This window comes from Brassica napus, chromosome C3 (assembly GCF_020379485.1).
Source record: "Brassica napus cultivar Da-Ae chromosome C3, Da-Ae, whole genome shotgun sequence".
Classification (NCBI taxonomy): Eukaryota; Viridiplantae; Streptophyta; class Magnoliopsida; order Brassicales; family Brassicaceae; genus Brassica; species Brassica napus.
The window spans coordinates 11,673,846-11,693,901 of record NC_063446.1 but is presented as its reverse complement, the minus strand read 5'-3'; the positions used below and the strand labels follow the sequence as shown (position 1 = coordinate 11,693,901).

General features: G+C 37.9%; 5 protein-coding genes, 1 long non-coding RNA gene and 1 other non-coding gene across 8 annotated transcripts; 4 read left to right on the top strand and 3 right to left on the bottom strand.

Annotated features, from left to right (window-relative positions):
* The first annotated feature begins 1,192 nt into the window (after window positions 1-1,192).
* Window positions 1,193-2,352, top strand: LOC125584275. The gene is made up of 2 exons (XR_007321252.1): window positions 1,193-1,607; window positions 1,682-2,352. It is a non-coding gene; the product is annotated as an uncharacterized LOC125584275 (long non-coding RNA).
* Window positions 2,353-5,902: 3,550 nt separating this feature from the next.
* On the top strand, window positions 5,903-6,796 carry LOC106350826 (glutathione S-transferase T3-like). Its single transcript, XM_013790666.2, has one exon. The coding sequence runs from the start codon at window positions 5,903-5,905 to the stop codon at window positions 6,794-6,796; it is 894 nt and encodes a 297-aa protein (XP_013646120.2).
* A 1,804-nt stretch (window positions 6,797-8,600) lies between these two features.
* Window positions 8,601-10,424, top strand: LOC106352310 (60S ribosomal protein L24-1-like). Its single transcript, XM_013791963.3, has 5 exons — window positions 8,601-8,992; window positions 9,294-9,369; window positions 9,509-9,610; window positions 9,695-9,843; window positions 9,917-10,424. Exons 1-5 carry the CDS (start codon window positions 8,982-8,984, stop codon window positions 10,059-10,061), a joined length of 483 nt encoding a protein of 160 aa, XP_013647417.2. The 5' UTR covers window positions 8,601-8,981; the 3' UTR covers window positions 10,062-10,424.
* Window positions 10,425-10,618: 194 nt separating this feature from the next.
* Window positions 10,619-12,075, bottom strand: LOC106349090 (F-box protein PP2-A15-like). The gene is made up of 3 exons (XM_013788994.3): window positions 11,589-12,075; window positions 11,346-11,464; window positions 10,619-11,256 (listed from the first exon to the last, which is right to left on the bottom strand). The coding sequence occupies exons 1-3, from the start codon at window positions 11,898-11,900 to the stop codon at window positions 10,803-10,805; spliced, it is 885 nt and encodes a 294-aa protein (XP_013644448.2). The 5' UTR covers window positions 11,901-12,075; the 3' UTR covers window positions 10,619-10,802.
* An 8-nt stretch (window positions 12,076-12,083) lies between these two features.
* On the top strand, window positions 12,084-14,762 carry LOC106352311 (50S ribosomal protein L12-2, chloroplastic-like). 2 transcript variants are annotated; one of them, XM_048752509.1, is made up of 2 exons: window positions 12,084-13,313; window positions 14,200-14,762. In XM_048752509.1, the coding sequence occupies exons 1-2, from the start codon at window positions 13,013-13,015 to the stop codon at window positions 14,430-14,432; spliced, it is 534 nt and encodes a 177-aa protein (XP_048608466.1). In that variant the 5' UTR covers window positions 12,084-13,012; the 3' UTR covers window positions 14,433-14,762. The 2 variants fall into 2 exon arrangements, with proteins under 2 accessions (XP_048608466.1, XP_013647418.2); XM_013791964.3 differs by having other exon boundaries at window positions 12,086-13,388; window positions 14,269-14,762.
* TRNAR-UCU lies at window positions 12,309-12,381 on the bottom strand. Its single transcript has one exon. It is a non-coding gene; the product is annotated as a tRNA-Arg (tRNA).
* A 200-nt stretch (window positions 14,763-14,962) lies between the features above and the next one.
* Window positions 14,963-17,328, bottom strand: LOC106349091 (leucine-rich repeat receptor-like protein kinase PXC1). Its single transcript, XM_013788995.3, has 2 exons — window positions 15,945-17,328; window positions 14,963-15,857 (listed from the first exon to the last, which is right to left on the bottom strand). Exons 1-2 carry the CDS (start codon window positions 17,272-17,274, stop codon window positions 15,160-15,162), a joined length of 2,028 nt encoding a protein of 675 aa, XP_013644449.2. The 5' UTR covers window positions 17,275-17,328; the 3' UTR covers window positions 14,963-15,159.
* Window positions 17,329-20,056: the final 2,728 nt, after the last annotated feature.

Genomic DNA, 20,056 nt, shown 5'->3' with positions numbered 1-20,056 from the left:
AGTTAAGATAAATTGAAGTTAGACGCCTTGATTTAGAACTATCACCTTGAAATCAATTGCCTATATACCCATTGGTTCTTCTTTGTTATATTTGAATTAAAACTCAAGTTATTTCGCACTATTACTTGTTACAAACAAACATCATTTGATTGCACTTAGATTGAGATAAATGGCTTGCATTCTTAGTGCTTAGAATCACTAGAGATTGGATTGACATCTTAAGTACTACAACACTTAAGGATTAAACTTATCCTTTATCATTAGTTTGTTGGCAAAAAAAAAAAAAAATCAACGTGATTAATTTACATCTTCAATAGTATAGTCTCTGTCAAAACATTACAATATGAGTATTATAAAATATATTGATGGGGTTTCATGTTCAATCACATCCCACGCCTTTAGGAACCGGAATCAACATTCAAAGATATAATATTCTTGAATGATTTAAATACATGATGTAATGTCTTCAGTCATCTATCTATAATAATAAAGGAGACTTTTCTCCCTCAGATGCCACATCAGATTTAGAGAAGGGGCAAATCATTCCACGTGTCAACTCTATCGATCGAAAATATTTAAATGTACGGGTTATCTTGCATTTGGGCTTATAATGGAATGTTAGTTGACGGGCCCAGTTAGAAATTTGAAAGCTCGGGACCAATTAGGTCAACAAATCCAATGTCTCCGTCGTCTCCAATTCCCATCCACCATCGCGTCTGAGTAACCGAAGTTATATGCTGAACCTCCACTATCTTCCGATTAATTGTTAGCTGTTAATATTTGCATTCAAGCAAAGCAATTCACTGCTTTCTCATCCTTCCAACTTCCCACCTTTCGTCGTGCTTTCATACACTATATATATGAAGCAGAGGAAGAGGTCTCTGCACATCTTTCCGCTTAATTTTTCAACTATATAGTATATGAAAGCATGATGAAACTCTCATTTGAGAAACTCCATATTACGAGCTAATAAAGGGCCGATGGAGCACTCGAGGATTCCACCACCGTTGGTTTCGCTAAGGCCAACAGTGAAATCAAGGTCTTATTCTCCTCATCTTGAGAAGTTGAATATTATGATCTATGCGTGTTATTGATTCATGATCTTTATACATTAGGATTTATATATTGCGATCGGCAAGGCAGCAAATTATATCGAATCTCCTCCCAAAGAACGTCATGTTCGCAGTAAGTATCCTCTGCAATTTTGAAACTAGGATATGATTCAAGAACTACTAATAATTTACGATGTGGTTGTGTTTCTACAGAGATATTCTCGGCGACACTGTAATACAACCACAAGCAGATGGTGTTTACAACATCCCTGCATTGTCAAAGAGATTATCCAAAACTCGCACTTGGGTTATAAGTTTATTTCTTTCTTTGTAAGTTTCCTCTGAACAAGATCCTATAAATGTGTTTCCATTTTGACAAACACATGTACGTACAGGTAAGCAATGAAGGTGTTGATAATCATTCACAGAACGTTAAGAGAGAACTTTAAGAGATGGTGATCCTATATTCATAGAAGATCTTTTAAATTACACTCACGGAAGACACATTCTCAAGATTTCTAAACTCAAACTTCAAAGACGATACATGCCCTCTTGGTAAACTGAATCATCCCCTATAGATATGCATTTATCTCATCATCTCTTGATTTATCATATTTTCTCTTATGCAGCCTGGGATTGCTCTGCTTGGGATAGAACTTACACGCTCTTTCTCGAAGAGCGGCATGAATGTTATTATGTTTTAAAGTATGATATAGAGGCAGAGCCTTTGGCAGGAGCTTAAGATGCAGCTTCCAAGGTGATAACAATCCCGGATATGATATACATGGAGCGTTTATGTTGATCACACTATTATATGGTTCATGCACAGGGGATGATAACAATCGTGAATATGATAGACCTGAAGCTAGGGCTGTTTCATCTAAACCTTTGAAAAGATTGTCCAAAATAGTCCCAGCTACCTGTGCTGGGATGGCTTCTTCTTGAGATGCAGAAAGATCAACAGCCTCTAACAGTCTCATTCGTGTTGAACCTGTGCATGGTGCAGATGTTCAGGAGGAAGGGCGCAATGGCAAAAAGCCACGCAATGCTTAGCTTCCCAGCTTAGGAATGGGCAAGACCAAAGCTGACAACTGCTCATCCATAGGTTTTTTTATCTACTCTTACGCTAAAAGAAAATTGACTAGGATTAAGTTTCGTTCTTGAATCATGTCATTGTTGGTTTTTTATCTTCACATTTTGATATCTTCATCACTACGTAACTTATTGGGTCCATTCTTTTTCTATAAAATTGTGATCCATCCAACTAGCCAATTTGTTTAGTAAATATCACCTCCTGACTTTTCTTACGTGGTTGACACCACAATCATATACAAAACCATTACCAGCCCAAAATTTTTAATTGTAAGATATTCTGCGTTATGGTATCCTCATGATCAAACCGATAAAAACGAGGTTTCCAAGTTAATACGATCTTTTTAATAAAACACAAGGAGCTTAATATAACTCAGTATCTAAGGAAGTTTAGCTAATCTCAATATCTAAGGAAGTTTAGTACCTTCAGTGAAAAAAAAAGCCCTTCAATGATAATTAAATTTGTAAAGCCTTAACGGGCTCCACAAAAAATACGATGTCTGATCAACTCAACTGATTACCGGAATGTCAGGATCAGTTTTTTTTGTTTGGTAAAAGATGTCAGGGTCAGTTGTTTACCATTTCTTCTCACCTTGATCGAACTGACGTGTTGTCTCTCCGGTTATGTTCTGTCAAAGGATTGACTAGCTTGAAAGTTTGAATTACTGTGGTATCTCCTTTAAAGTGTCTGTCCGGCTACGTACAGAGTTTTTTCGCTTAACAGAGTTTTCCTACATTAAGCTAACATTATCGGCTTAAAGTTTTGTTTAGGCTACGTCCAAGCAGTAATATTTAATTCTTGGGTTTATTATTCCCGAGCAGCAATTAAAAAAAAAATTCAGCCACAACTTAGCACCTTACATTACATTAGCTTTAACAAATTATTCCCAACAGTTTTTAAACGTCTGCACTACAACAAATAAAACAACCTGCCAGACTTCTTGATCTCAGCACAGATTCACTTGAATAATAATACGAATATGGTCATCGTTCAAAATTGATAATCTTGGTTATATATATGCACTTTTATATATAAAAGTTCCACTTGGTCCTACATCTATTTTTGATGTAATTGCACCATCTATCTTGGTTATTTATAAACAAAAAATTTTCAAACACCCGTGAAAGTTATGAATTCAATGATTCTAAAACTAAAATAAAATTTTGATTGGTAATCCATTGAAGAATATTTAACCGAAACTTATATAAGTGAGATAAAAGTTTATTTAGATCACGGGTCCAATTAGTTGAGTTATAAATGCAAAACATTTGTTGTAAGAAGTTATTATGTAATTTTTAGTGATTTAGTTGTAAGTTTTTTTATGTAGAGAATATTATAACATTTAAACCGTTGCTTTTTGAAAAAAAAAACATTACGTAAGGCTGTAGATTTAGGAGGAGGGTCCATTATACTACTTAAAGACTAATTGGAAACAAAGCTATAAAAAGTAGTAAGCGAGATGAAGCTTTTCTATAGTCCAATCAATCAAACAGCATAATTAAAATGTAATTAACTTTTGTTCATTTTGTTCATCATCTTATATATTTTTTCCAATAAAAAAATATTAAAATTTGTATACTGAAATTCAAAATTCGTAAGACAAAAACATTGAATAATTAAAATAATTTAAATTTTATAATTATATATCTACTTATATTTTATAATAAATTATACTATTTATATATTAAAATAAACATACAAAATATATAATTAAAATTAAAATTTAAACAAAAAATCCCGGGCGTAGCCCGGGCCAAACCCCTAGTAATATATACATTTAGGTATTGCGGTCAATATATTCAAAGACATGTTTTCCTTGATAATATGTTTTAGAGCATGATTATCGGGAGGTTCTTAAGGTAGGGTTCTTAACGGAATATAAGAATCCGTCTCTTAACTTTTAACTAAAAAAATTAAGAACCGGCTCTTAAAACTCTTATTTAAGAGCCGGTTCTTAGATTTTTTTAGTTAAAAGTTAAGAGACGGATTTTTATATTCCGCTAAGAACTCCACTCTAACATTTTTTTTTTCAAATTTTTTATTATATTAATGTAAAGAAATGAGTGGAGAATCGACCGTTGCTCATGCTGTAACATATCAGTTCATATCGTATTTAGACAAAAAAAAATCAGTTTAGATCGCATAATATTCATTTCTTTTTCATTATGTAAGTTCTCTATTCTAACCCAGTCCATCAGACGTTCTTAAATAGGTTTGACGTACTGAAAAATCTTATCCAATAGGCCTTAAATAATGAACTGTTTCTAATAAGCCCATTATATTCCTTGAAAGCTAGAGTTTAGAGGAAATTTATATGTGTCTTAGACCATAATTATCGGTGACTCTTAGTGAGTTTTTAAAGTAAATGCCTGAATTAATTAAATGAAAACAAAATAAAAGAGGAGATTACCGATTCTTATTTTGGGATTTTCGGAACCATTTTTAAATGTCACCTTCAAAGCCTCCTCTCTTTTTTATTTTTTTATTTATTTTCTTTCTTTCTTCTCATTTGTCTCTTCCTCTCGTTTTCTCCGTCTCCAAAAGGCGATCGCGACGACGACTCTCCTCACGGCGTGTTCCCCCGGCTTCTACCGTCTGCTCCGTCGGAAGACCGATCGAAACCACCACGGACGACCACAGTCTCGGTCCTCACGGCGTCTATGTCTGTCTTCTCCGTCAGAAGACAGATCCAAACCCACCATGGACGACGATTATGTCGGTCCTCACAAGTTCTCCTCCGGATTGGAGATTCTCTCAGGTTTCCGGTGATCGCTGCGGTGGTGAAGAAGTTCATGAAGGTAAGCCCCATCCATCGTCGATTCTTATTCCATGCATCTCTGATTCTGTATGATTTGAGCGCGTAGAGCGATTAGGTATCTTGGACTATAGGCGATTACGGTTTTCAGGTTTGTGGTCATTGTAAAGCTTTGGTCTTTCATCGAAATTTGGTAGGCTTCTTGGTGGGTTTGTCTGATCGTTTAGTTAAAAAGTTACATGTTTAGTGGGTTTTGTCTGTTCGTTTTATTACGATCAGAGTCGAGTCGAGTAAGATTCATTACAGTTTCTGTTGATGGTTAAGAGCTTACGTTGTACCATCACTTGTCGAAATGCCAGATGAGATTGTTATGTTTTAATTGATGTTTTGCTTCTAAGTAAAGACCAGTGTTGACTGTGTTGTTAATTATGGCAGGGACCAAAGCTCCTCCTCCCGTGTTTTCGAGAAGAGTTTGGAGATAGGAAGATCACAGTCTTTCAGCTCTCGCCTGAAGCTCCTGCTCCTGTCGGTGAAGCAACTACTACTTCCGACTGGCGGTGAGGTAACTTCCCACAAAACTTCTTGTAATTTCTTTTTCTTAATTGCACCAACTGGATAGTAGTTATTAGGTTAATAAATGCGTGTAAGAGTTAGGTTGTTGTTAGTATGAATGCTTGCGATGAATGATTTTGATGAATGGTTGGATAAAATGCTTGTTTGATTGTAACTCTAGGACTGTGTGGTAGTAATAAATATGTTTAGGTACTTGTCTACTCATCTCAACTCAAATTAAGTGAAAGAGTAAATACAATTACAAGACCCGTATTTAACTAGATATTCTTCTTCTCTTCTCTATTAATCCTCCTGCTTTCTCTCTTTCTTTTAATCTTCATACACGATCTTCTTCTTCCCTTTGATCTGTCCTACAATATGTCCTCCAATTTAGTTAATCTTCTAACTAGATATTCTTCTTCTCTTCTCTATTCTATGACATTTTAGGATATGGATTCCACGAATCCATATAGTATGTCAGCCAATTTTGTTGACCTCTTGAACAGCCAACAAGAGAGTGTCGTTCCTGAACCCTGTCCCTATGCGAGTTTTCAACATGTCGGATCATCACATCTCCCTGAAAAGGCAAGCTTCTGTGAAGACTCAACTACAGAGCGTAGAGAAAGGGAGAAGTGGACAGTCACAGACGATCTTGTGCTCATTAGCGCCTGGTTAAACACCAGCAAGGACCCGGTGGTGGGCAATGAGCAGAAAGCAGGTGTGTTTTGGAGCCGCATTGCGGCTTACTTCGCAGCCAGTCCAAAGGTGGAAAGAGGTGCAAAGCGAGAGGTTATTCAGTGTAAGCAACGATGGCAGAAGATGAACGATCTAGTCTGTAAGTTTTGTGGATCCTATGCGGCTGCAACTAGACAGAAAACAAGTGGTCAGAATGAGACTGACACTGTGAAACTGGCACACGGGATCTTCTACAACGATCACAAGATCAAATTTAACCTCCACCATGCTTGGGAGGAACTGAGGAATGACCAGAAATGGTGTGAAGTTGCTAGAAGGAAGATTGATGGAACCAGCAAGAAGAGAAAGTATGATGATGGAGCTCAATCAGAGAGCTCTCAAGCAACGTCCGCTCTCGGTGATCAACCCACCAAACGTCCTCCTGGTGTTAAGGCGGCGAAAGCAGACTCTGGTAAGAGAAGCATCGCAGTTGACCAGGCTGCCTCTGAGTTTCAGACCATGTGGACTATTAAAGAGAAAGACATGGCTGCGAAAGAGAGACTTAAGAAGATGGGGTTGCTTGAGAGTCTCATATGCAAGAAAGAGCCACTTTTTGAATACGAGGAAGAGAAAAAGAAGAATCTAATTAATGAGATGTTGGGTAATTAGTGTATGTAACAAACTTGTATGTCGCATGCTAAATCTTCGGTTGTCAAGTTCTGTTTCTAGTAGCAAAATCATGTTATGTGTTTTATGTGTTTCTGTTTCAATGTTATGTGTGTTTCTGTTTTTATGTGATATATGATAAGTTCAATGTGATATGTTTATGCTCAATATGATATGTGTTTCATGTTTTTAGCTCATATGTGACATGTTCAATAATTGTGTGTGTTGTGTTTCTGTTTCTATGTGCAGAGATATGGAGAGAGTGTCACGAGAGTGGAAGAGAGTGTCACGAGATGTCTGTAAGTGGACACAAGATGCCACGTTCAGTCACAAGAGCATGCACAAGAAGTCACAAGTTCTGTTACTTTCGGTGGAAGAGAAGTTTGTTTGTGTCACGTTCAGTCACAGGAGTTTGTTTTTTGTGTCACGAGCTGTGTGTATGTGGGCTTCTCAGAGTCACGAGTTTGTCTCATTATGTAAATAATGAGTTTGATGTTTCTAGTTTGTTGTTTTCCTATAGTCACGAGTGTAATATGATATGTCTTTTGTTATATAAACGGTTCATTCACCAAGCATTTGAATCACAAATTCTTCTTCTCTTCCTCTCACCAACTACCAAAGAATCAATTGTTGCTTCTTCTCCTTCTCTCTTAAGTTTCTTTCTCTCCATTATATTTTTGTTTTGTTCTCTCCTTGAAACTTAAATAAGTTTCAGTCTCTCCTTGAAACTTAAATAATTTAAAAAACTTTCCATATCTTGATCACAAATATGGCTTCTTCATCTCATAACACTTTTGAGGGAGAGGGAGTTGATGATGAAACGTTTGATCAATATTTCGATCAATATTTTGATCAATATTTTGATCAATATTTCGATCAAACGTTTGAAAATTTATCCATTGATTGTGATCGAGAAGTCGAAAGAAAAAAAAGAAAAAAACGACTTCATATCGAACGGAATCGTGAAGAAGGCGATGTACGTTTATGGAATGATTATTTCAGTGAAACTCCGACATATCCTGAAAATCTCTTCCGGTGACGATTTAGAATGACCAAGTCATTGTTCATGCGTATTGTCCCACCGCTTGGAAAGGACAATATTCACGTGGTTCGGAAAAACCCACAATCGTTTTAGAGGCGGTCGCTTAGTATGATCTTTGGATATGGCATGCGTTTTTTGGACCTCCAGGTACCTTAAATGATATCAATGTTCTTGATCGCTCATCTGTTTTTGATGACATTATAAAAGGTCAAGCTATGCAAGTTACTTACTCTGTCAATGGAAGGGAGTATCATTTGGCTTACTATCTCACCGATGGTATTTATCCGAAATGAGCTACTTTTATCCGAAATGGGCTACTTTTATCCAATCTATTCCAATACCACAAGGTCCAAAAGCGACTTTATTTGCTCAACATCAAGAAGTTGTCCGAAAAGATGTCGAACGTGCTTTTGGAGTCTTGCAAGTTCGTTTTGCCATTGTTAAAAATCCAGCATTTTTTGGGATAAAGCCAAAATTGAGAGGATTATGAGAGCATGTATCATACTCCATAATATGATAGTAGAAGACGAACGAGATGGATATACTCATTTTGATGTTTCAGAGTTCCAACCGGGAGAAGACACCGGAACTTCACATGTCGATCTCACGTATTCTACATATATACCTTCAAATATCGCCAATATGATGGGTGTTCGAACTAGAATTCGTGATAGACAAATGCATCAACAGCTTAAAGCTGATTTGGTTGAACATTTGTGGAGTAAATTTGGACGTGATGAAGACAACAACTGAGTTTGGAATGTTTCTTTCAAAATATTCTCGATTATTGTACTAGTCTTTATTTTTATGTTTTTTTTTTAAATCTATATTTTAAATGTTATCTTTTAATATGTTTTCTAATAAATAAATTTTATCTTTAAAAAACATATTTTTTTTAGAACCCCTAATTAAGAAACTCACATTGGACCGCTCAAAATGAGAGTTTCTTAACTACAATCCTTAACCCCACTTAAGTACAGTTAAAATATTAAATAATCACTAAAAAACCCTTTACGGATAATGGGATAATTATGCTCTTAAATACATATTGTTAATCTTTTTTTTTTTTTTTTTTGTCAAATACATATCGTTAATCTAAAAACATAGATTTTTAGGATAAAAAAGTTCCAACGCGGCGGCGGAGCCATGGTTCTCAAGTAAATCAATCTTAACCTCTTTGCCTTTCTTCTTCCTGCTTAGCTCATAGGTCTTGTTGCATTGTTGTTACTGATGCCGCTTTGCTAAATGTTTTTTTTTTTCATTTAATTATTTTTTACATTATGATCAAAATGGTCTGCAACGAGATAGGTTTGTGTTCGGTAATAACTAGATGTGCTTGTTAATCTTGTGTTGTGTTGTGTCTGTCTCTATTTGAAATGTGTGTCCTGTTTTAACTGGAGTTGGTTTTTGATTGAGACATGTTGAGTGATATGTCCTAAGAACTTGTTGACTATGTAGGACTGAGCTTTGCCGATTCAGTGGTCAGAAGATTTACCCAGGCAGGGGGATCAGATTCATCAGAGCTGACTCTCAGGTACATTGCTCACGCTCTTTATTGATGTTTATTCGGCAAAGCTCAGTCCTACATTGCTCTACGTGTCTTCCATTTTTTTAAACTAAGATTATGTTTTATTTATGGGTCTTTATTGATATTTATCATGATGATTCAATAGGTGTTTTTGTTGGTTAACTCGAAATGTAAGCATTACTTTCACAATAAGTTGAAACCGTCGAAGCTTGCATGGACCGCCATGTACCGTAAACAACACAAAAAGGTTTAAGCCTCGTTTATGGCATGGTTCGTGTATAGTTGTGTGTTCTGTTACTTTGATTCTAATTTGTATGTTTTTTTTGTCCAGGATGCTGCACAAGAGGCTGTGAAAAGGAGGAGACGTGCAACCAAGAAGCCGTACTCTAGGTCTATCGTTGGCGCTACTTTGGAGGTTATTCAGAAGAAGCGTGCAGAGAAGCCTGAAGTTCGTGATGCAGCCAGAGAAGCTGCCCTACGGTTAGTTTTCTTTGCCCAAGACAACTGAAAAGATGTGAACAGACTCTAAAACGAGTTTTGATGATTGTTGCAGTGACATTAAGGAGAGAATCAAGAAGACCAAGGACGAGAAGATGGCAAAGAAGGCCGAGTTTGCTTCCAAACAACAAAAAATTAAGGGCAATATCCCCAAGGCTGCCGCTCCCAAGGCTGCAAAGTTGGGTGGTGGCAAACGTTGAATTGTGTTGTAGACTTAAACCAAGAACAGGAGCAGACATGACATTCATGTTACTTTTTGAATCAAAGCTACATTTCTGGACCAGTTTGACATCTAGTTGAGTTGGCATTGAACAGTTTCGGCTTTGTGGATTATAGGTTTAGGTCCATAACTTTACGATGGTAAAAAAAAAAACAGAGACAGTGAAATCTATAAGCTTTGTTTTTCGGATATTTGACGATCAAGCTTTTGACATAGACTTGAAACTGAGCGCCAAGTGCCAAGCCGGTGAAGACAAAACCTTACTTTCCTTTTGCCATTTATTAATTTTTTTGTGGCAATTAATGTCAGGACTGTCATTGTCTCCCAATCTCCATCGTGAAAACAAAACTAGCATTCAATAAGAAATGGACTTCCGAGTAACAAACACGTCTCAACAATTAACAACACTACTGGTCCCTTAACAATCGAATCAAAACCCTTTTTCTCTCAAGGAAGATTAGTCAAAGCAAATCTATGTACCCACTTAGATTCTTCCACTTGGATCTCCGTAAATTGTATCCTTTCAATATCATGCTATGCAGAGAAAATTTGATTTTCACATGGAGTATTACGTAAAAAACCAAAACTCAGATCAAGTTCACAATGTGCTATACCTAATTCAAGAACCAGCTAAAGATTCAAGACGACACAGTTTTACACCTTCAAAAGTATGTAGTATGTACAAAAAGTGTTGGATGTACATTTCCTTTCTTTCTAACTATTACTTCACACCAGCTTTCCTTTTGTTGCGTTCCTTCACATCTGTTGGGATTATAAAGACCGAATCCACACAGATTCCGCCTTTCGAATGGGTGCAGTCGATCTGTTTCATCGACCATTGTACCTCCGTTGTTGGCTCTGAGCAACCCACAACAAACTCTCCAACCTTATAGTCTCTCCAGGACTCTCTACCTGCTTGCTCTCCTTCTTTATCGGCCAAGTAATACTCACACGACGCCTCTTGCCCGTCTGAAGTCGAGAGTGAGAACCTCACAGGCTTTATCTCCCAACCGTGCGTGTGTTCGAAGTGGCAAACTCGTCTCCCCAACCTTTTCGAGAATCTTCCGAGGTGTATTCTGAAGGACAGACAGTACGTACCAGGAGGAAGATTGAACCTCACCATCCCATCTACTTCAAACCACCAAATCTGCTGTAAGTAGGCTACAACATGGAACCTGTCCAAAGCAAGAAGAAATTAAAAAGCATCAGCAAAGCTTTTGACACACAATCTAAATTAATCAGTAGTTGAATGAAAAGTCTGTACCTTGATTCTTCAGTATCAATCCAATTCCAATACCTGCGGTCTTCAATTCCAGTAATAGCCATCCCTTTTGCCGAAACCGCCATACAAACCCGTCCTGTCACTCTATCAATCCACACTTCCTGCATCAAAAAGGAGACATCTTTAGCGTAGAGACCTTAACCCTCAATTTCACCCCATACCCACATCAAAAAGTTGACCATAGAAACAAACCCTAATCCCTAAAGTTTCAAACTTTCAACGGACCTTGTTACCATCGTCGAAAGGGATAGGACGAGAGAGCAAAGCGAAGACACCCTTCTTGGATAAACTCCGGTACCTCTCCACCGGCAACAGATCGAGAAGATCCTTGTAGTTACTCGGCAGCTTCCTCTCCCACACGGAATCGGAAGAAGCCGCGCCGCGGAACGCTCGATTCAGGCGAGCTAGGTTGCAAATCTCCGGCGGGGTCAGGTGGAGGATCACGCACGCGACGCAGCTCTCCGGTATGTCGCCGAGGCTTGGTCCGATCGACGAGCCGTTGTGCTCGCCGTTGAGGTTCGAGAAGGACAACCCCATGACTCTCTAAAGAGACGCCTAGACGCGAAGAAGAGAGAAGAAGTGGTGACGCTCGAGAGCCATAGCGATGGAGAAAGCTTTGGTTTTTATCTCATCGCGAACGATCTCTGGAGATGATGATGATAAGCAGGGGAACACGCTTGTGGGAGACGAGGACAAACATTTGGGGGAAGGTGTGAGACAGAGACAGAGACAGAATCAACGTCTTTATAGCTTGCCACGTGGAGATCGGGGAACTCGTTGGATTGTTCGAAAGAATGTGATTAAATTACAAATCGCTATTACTCTAAAACCAGAAGAAGATAGTTTAGTTTCGAGATTACGACCAACAACAACAAACAAAACTTTAATGATTCGAATGGGAAGTTGACTAACTTAGTCAGATGTGGAAAGATATTAAAAAGTAATCACGCCCGGTGGGACTCGAACCCACAATCGTTTGATTAGAAGTCAAACGCCTTATCCATTAGGCCACGGGCGCTTTTGTTCTTTTGTATGCTTATACACGTATATAATAGAAACGATGATGGAAGACCAGAAAGAGCAAACCCAAATGTCCTGTTTAGTTTGTATATACAGAAGAATTTTAGGGTGACACAAATTTACCATTACACCCTCTATTTTCACATCGAGAAATCTAAAACTCATTAAAGAAAGTTTTTTTGTTTGTTGTTACAATTGATAACTACGTACAATCCTTATGTTTAAGATCTTATATAAGTCCCGTCAACAAGAGCACTTAAACCGGTTTACCTTCTAAGATTCACTCAAGTTCCAACAACTGAAACAACTCTAGAGATGTGAAACGACTATAATATCAGGAACGGTCAACTTTACTAATTTCAGAATTTGAAGAGTGTTTGCTATTTTGCTCCGTTTCTCTATAAATTTCTAGGATTTGCTGGAATAAAGTTCTGAAATATAAGTGCACTCTTTAGAAAAAGGAAACTCAATTAATTCGCTAGTTCATACTATAAGGATATAAACATTAATCATGGATCGTAAACACAATACTTATAGGGTTTATAAATCTTCTTATTCCCTGGTGCAGTCAAGCAACACACAGCGAGACACAAAAGAAAACTCAAAAAGAAAGAAACCAAAGAGTGAGAATGGTAACTATGACTCTTTCCTTGGCAACCCCAATCTTTTGCTCGTCTTTCTCTTCCACATATCGCTTTGGTGCTCCTAATTCTTGCACCCCAAGCCACCGTGCGGCCGAACTCAGTCCCATCTCCGCCGTCAAAGCTCCCAATAAAATCAAGAAGATTGGATCCGAGATCTCGTCTCTGACACTCAAAGAATCTCGCATCCTCGCCGACTACGTCCAAGACAAGTTCGGTGTTTCGATACTCTTTTCGGCGACTGCTGCAGCGGCGGCTGTCTTCTCTCCTCCTCTCGAGGACGGTGATGATGTGACGGCTACTGTGGAGGAGCAGACCAAGTTCGATATGGTTATCACTGACGTAGCCATCGGTCATCGTATTGAAGTGGCTAAAGCGATGATGGCTCTGAGCGTGCCGTTGAGTCAAGTGAGAGAGCTCACTGAAGATTTTCCGAAGATTTTCATGGAAGGCGTGACGAAAGATGAAGCAGAAGAAGCCAAAAGACAGCTCGAAGAAGCTGGCGCCACGGTATCCATTGTTTTAAGTTTTGGCAATCTGATTTCCTTACCAGTGCTTTTCTGGAGTTTCTTTTTTGTGTTGCTAGTATAACTAGCAAGTGTTGGATAATTAATCCTGATTTAAACTTTGTGAAATTGTTGCAATCTGAATCTATTTGGTTTCTCAGAAATAACTTGAAGTTGAAACTGTATGATTCAACCTACCAGCAATCTATATTAATATAAAAATCTTATAAAATGAATCCATGCTATTAGCTCTGTTCTGTTCATCAATACTGCGATCAGATCAGCTTCAGAAAAAAAAAAAAAACACACTAAGACAGAACCAAATTTGACGAAAGCAAAAGATTAAAGTAGCCGCCACTGAAATTTCTGAGATACAAAATCCAGATGTAGCTAACGCCAAAATTTCTAGTGTCCGTTTCACTCTCTGCTGCTTGCCGCGCGACTGAAAAACAAGTTGACATTGTTTCAAGGATTTTGTGTCCGCCATGGTTGATGAATGTTATTTTCTTGACGCTGACGCTGGTCGCGGCTTTGATGAAAAGAACAGAGCTCATATTGGCTAATCATGTGCTAGGCCCATTACATTTTTGCATGGCTTAAACTTGGTTTTAAATTGCGCAGTTTTACTTGCCACGGCACAAGTCTAAACATCTTAACTCAAGTTTAAACCGGCTACCGTGGACGAGCAGACCAAGTTCGATGTGGTTATCAACGGCGTGGCCAGCTCTCTCCGTATTCCAGTGGTTAAAGCGATTAGGGCTATGACTTGCTTGCCGGTGATGGAAGCCAAAGAGTTCATTGAAGATCTTCCGAAGACTTTCAAGGAAGGCGTGACTAAAGATGAGGCAGAAGAAGCCAAGAGACAGCTCGAAGAAGCTGGCGCCACGGTATCTATTGTTTAAGTTTTAGGAATCTGATTTTCTTACAAGTGTTTTTCTGGAGTTTCATGGGGTCTTTTTGTGTTGTTGGCATAACTAGCAAGTTTTGGATAATTGTTGATCAAAGCTTTTTTGAAATTGTTGCAGTTTAAATCCATTTGGTTTCTCAGAAATAACTTGAAAAGGAATTATTGTTATTGTATGGTTCCAACTATCAGCAACCTATAATATAAGATCTTATAAAATGAATCCATGCTAGTTTATAATTATTTGCCAATCATGTGCTAGATCCATTACATTTTTGCATGGCTTAAACTTGGTTTTAAAATTACGCAGTGTTACTTGCCACGCCACAAATCCAAACATCATAGTCCTCAAAACCCGACAACCATATTTGTCGGAAATGGTTATTTCTGATGAATTTAGTTCCATCGAGAATTTCTATATTTTTTTGTAGTCTAATTAAGGCGAAGTAAATCCCTTGTCTTGGTGCGCATTTGCCTTAAGCGAAAGGCGTGAAAAGTGATTGAGAGAGTAATTAACGAGCACTTTCCTCACACTAACCGAGAATGGGTTTTATTAACACAATACTTTAATAAACAACCACGAAATTACAAATCATGAGAAGGTGACAATAACATGTTACATGGCTAAAAACTCCGACAAAGTTGCAAACTGGAGATCTAAGCAAGAAACTTGAAGTGGCACACAATCCAGCAATAGATATATTTAACAAAGCGTCAGACACAATTCAAACATGGCCTAAGTCTTCGGTGGTGGCCAACGACGGAGACATCGAGTTCCTTGACTCATCGAAATCCTCTCCCACCGGCGATTGCTCAACTCTAATCTCCTCAACCATCTTAACAACCTCAGCCATTGTAGGCCGTTTCTCCGGCTGCGGAACAACGCATGCCAGACCAATATGCAGCATCGCCACCATCTCCTCCTCTATGTTCTTGTACCTGAGAAGCTCCGGATCAAAAACTTCAGCCGTCCATTCCTCCTTCACCACCGACCTCACCCATTTCGGCAAGTCAACCACCGCTTCCTCCTCTTCCTCCACCGCCACCGAAGCCGCTGATCTAGGCCTAGAAGGAGACGGGTACACCGAGGGAGCTTTTCCAGTCAAAACCTCCAGGAGAAGAACACCAAAGCTATACACGTCAGCTTTCTGAGAAAGACGTTTGATCTCTGACTGCTCCGGCGCACGGTAGCCTCCTAGGCGAGCTATAGCGTGCACCGGGTTTAGAAGGAGGGATAGTCCGAAATCAGCGATCAGTGCGACGCCGTTTCGGTCTAGAAGAACGTTGGAGGACTTGATGTTTCCGTGAGGAATCTTGGAGATGCTATACTCGTCATGAATCTTGGCCAAGCCTCTCGCTGCTCCTAACATTAGACTAATCCTCGTCGTCCAATCCAATGGTATCCTCCCAGGACCTCGATTCCCTATAAAGAAATAATTAAAAAAAACTAATTTAATTCGCTAATAAGACATAAAATAACACTTAAACTAAGTTTAGAAAGAGAGATAACCATGTAGAAGTGAGTGTAAGCTTCCGTTAGGGAGATACTCATAAACAAGAAGCTTCTCTTCTTTAGCGTAATAGTAAGCTCTGAGTTTCACCACGTTCTGATGCTTAAGCCTCCCGATAATCTCCATGTACTGCTCGAACTCCTTCCTCGGACACGGGTTCGCGTCTTTAAGACGCTTCACCGCCACCGTCGTTGTCCCGTCGTCGAGCACCGCCTTGTAAACCGTCCCTAAGCTTCCTTTCCCGAGCATCTCCGCCGACGCTTTCAACAGATCCTCGAGCTCGAACTGCTTCCTCCTCTCGAAGAACACGAGCCTGCTCCTGTCGGTGGCCGACGTCGCGTCGCTCTCTTCGCCTCCTCCTCCTCCGTAGCTGCTCCGTCTCTTCCCTTCTCCGCCGGCAAAGCCACTCTCCAAGATCGCGGATTTCGACCCGCCGCCACGGTCTGACCTCCCGCAGCAGAAGGCAAACCCGAAGGAGGCTAGGACGATAACCGCTACACCGCCGCCGATGACGGCGGCGATGGCTCCGGCTCTTAGCCCTCGGTGGTGATGAATCGTCCGATCTCCGGCGACGACCGGAGAATGCGGAAGCGACGTCGGGTTCGACGGAACGATTTTGTCAGTGTCGGAAGACTCCGGGTCGTTCGTGTAAGAACAATCCGGTAAAGGATCCGACCCGCATAATCCTTCGTTGCCGGAGAAGCTCAATTCTCCGAACTTCTTCACTACACCGTCGGTGACTTTCCCGTGCAGTTCGTTGTAAGAGACGTTAAGTTCAAGAAGCGAACTCACCTGAGAAAAATCCGGGATCCGACCCGTTAACTCGTTGTCCTGGAGCCTGATCGTTAAAATCCGGGTCAACCCGAGAATCTCTCTGGGGATGACTCCTCGTATGTTGTTGTCCGAGAGATCAAGACGGATCATTCTCTTGAGAGAAGAGATCTCTTTAGGGATCTCACCGGAGATATCGTTACCGGCGAGGTAAACGAGTCCGAGGTTGGTACAGTTCGTGAGGGGCGAAACGGTGCCGTTTAGTCTGTTGTCGTGGAGGTCGAGGAGGCGGAGCTGGTCTAAGGAGGAGAGAGAGGTTAGTGGTCCTCTTAAGGAGAGGGAAGGGAGAGAGAGTCCAGTGACGCGGCGAGAGTAGGGTGAGCAGTAAACGCCGCGCCAGGAGGAGGAACAAGCGTCGGAGCCGGTCCAGTTTGCGGCGAGGTTGCCGTGTGTGTCTGTCTGGATGCGGAAGAGTGTAAGGGCGTTTGTGTCGTTTAGAGCGGAGGAGACGGAGAGGTGAAGAAGAAGGAGGAGGAGGAGAGGTAGTGGTTTAGCCATGGCGTATTGGCGGGAAGAGAAGAGTGAGTGTGACGAGAGAAATGATATTTTGAAACAGATAAATAAATGAAATTGATAAAAACGACAAAAAAAGTATGGAATCTTGCATTTTGCTTTTTCTTTTCGTTTTTTAATTTTATTGTATAAAACAAAAACTGAAGAAAACAAAAAACAAAAGTTATGTACATAACATTGATTAGGAAATCAGGAAGATAAATAAAATAATAGTATAGGATAATGTATGTTTACTTTTATGTTAAAATTGCATATAAACATACAATTAAATAACATATGTTACGATATTTTTTTATCATATAATATCAACTGTAATTTTCCTTAAATTAGTTTTGGATCTACTTTGATATATGTAAATAAATAATAATATGATGGTAAATCATGAGAAATTCTTGGGTTCACCAACCAATAGTGGTTGAGTATTTAATATTTGATATTTTTTTTAAAAAAAAATAAAATTGAATATCCAAATTAGATTATATTTTAAAAATAAAATAATAAAAATACATAAAAATAGTTACAAAAAATAAATTAATTAATATTGTTAAATCTTCAGCAATATACTAAACCATATACCCTAAATCCTAAACCCTAAACCCTAAACGTTAAACCTTAAACTTTGGATAAACTCTAAACCGTTGGAAAATCTTAAACCCTAAATCATACATTAAAAACTAAATTTTACTAACACTAAACCCTAAATCATAATCACTAAACCCTAAACCTTTGGGTAAACCCTAAATCCTTGGGTAAACTCTGAACCCTTGGATAAATCATAAACTCTAGGGTTTAATTTTAAATATTTTTGATTTAGAGTTTATGATTTATCCAAGGATTCAGGGTTTATCCAAGGGTTTAGGGTTTAGTGATTAGGGTTTAGGGTTTAGTGTTATTAAGATTTAGTTTTTAATGTATGATTTAGGGTTTAAAATTTTTCAATGGTTTACGGTTTATTCAAGATTTAAGGTTTATAATTTAGGGTTTGGAGTTTATGATTTAGGGTATAGGATTTAGTATTTTGCTAAAAGTTTATCAATATTTATTTATTTATTTTTTGTAACTATTTTTATGTAATTTTATTGTTTTATTTTAAAAATATAATCTTATTTGGAAATTCAATTTTGTTTTCTTTTTTAAAAGATATCAAATATCAAATACTTAAACACTATTGGTTGGTGAATCTATAGGTTGATCCTAAGGGGTGAACCCAAGAATTTCTAGTAAATCATTAGTGAGAAGAAATGCAAAAAGGTGAAAGTAGGAACGGTGGTTGTGTGAATGATTGCTGTTCTCCACTCCTAGGTGTGACTTTGTATGGGTGAACATAACCCTACAAAGCCCCAAAAGTTTACCTAAAGTATGAAAAAGTTATCTACAGTAAATAATGCATTTCTTTGCGTCTCTTTGTCAGAAAAAACGAAGTTATTGGTGCAATTCGTTTCGATATTTACATCCCAGGTCACTCTCTTTTTTTTGTCGACTCTTTCATGTTTAAATAGTCCACATTCGGTTTCAGATGATAAATATTTTCAGTGTTATCCGTATATAATACAATACAAATAGTCTTAGCTAATCAACTCTTTCATGTAATAAAATATAATGTCTAAAAAGGAAATGCATGATTATCATGGACACAAAGTTTATGAATAATCAATTTGTTGTGAACAAAGACTGATAAGTTCGAAAAAAGCAATTTCTCAAAAAAAAAGCAAGAAAATTTAGAATTTTTTTTTATTGAGCCATATATTCTAAGGTATACATTGATTGTTAAAATAAATATTTACAATATCTTACATCCGTATTTATATAGTCTTAAAATATATCACTTTTTAAAAAGAAAACTACATTATCTATTAAGAACGATTTTTCCTAATTTTAAAAATCATGTACCTATTTTAAAATTGATTGAGGTATATATTGATTGTTCAAATAAAATAATTTATAATATTTTACATCCGTTTTTATATAGTCTTTAAATATATCACTTTTACTTTTTAAGAAAACTACTTTATCTATCAAGAAGAATTTTCCTAATTTTGAAAATCATCCCATCTTAAAATCATTATTACACAATGCATGCCTCCATGTAGTGTTAAGATTTTTGTTCTTGTTTGCAACTTGCAAGTTTAGCATTAGGTTGACTGTAAAAGTTTATTGTAATACCCAAACTTGTCTCATGAATGGATTAGTAATGGAATTTAATTTTCTAGGCAAATTAAATTGCAAAGCTTTTTCGTGATCTAATATTTACTTAGGTAATCTGGAAGGTTGGTAGCTCTTAGTCAAATTTTAATAATTGTCAGTTTAGCATCAGTAATCAAAACATTGCTAGAGCTTCAGTTTAATCCACCATTTTTACTCAAATAATATATATCAACATCCTTTATACCATAAATTTCGACATATCGTAAACACATCTTTGTTTTATAAATACAGTTCATAACTCAACTTACAACATGTATCGATTCTAATGTTGCTTTTAGCTTCAAAATCTCTAAAACTTGACTTTATAATACATAATTAGAACAAAGATAGTCGTTGTTCTTTTTGAGAAATAGTTGTTGAAGAAACTATACTGAACTAATATCGTTTTATGTCAGCATTGTTTTTGAGGATATACTTCCTCCTGCTACATATCATCGTTTATGTTTTAATAAAAATTCCATAAACCCAACATTCTCAAGTATGAACTGTATATTTTTTTAAACTATAACTATTTTCTCTCACTATAATCTGTTGATTCAGTTTAACTAGTGTACCGACAAAA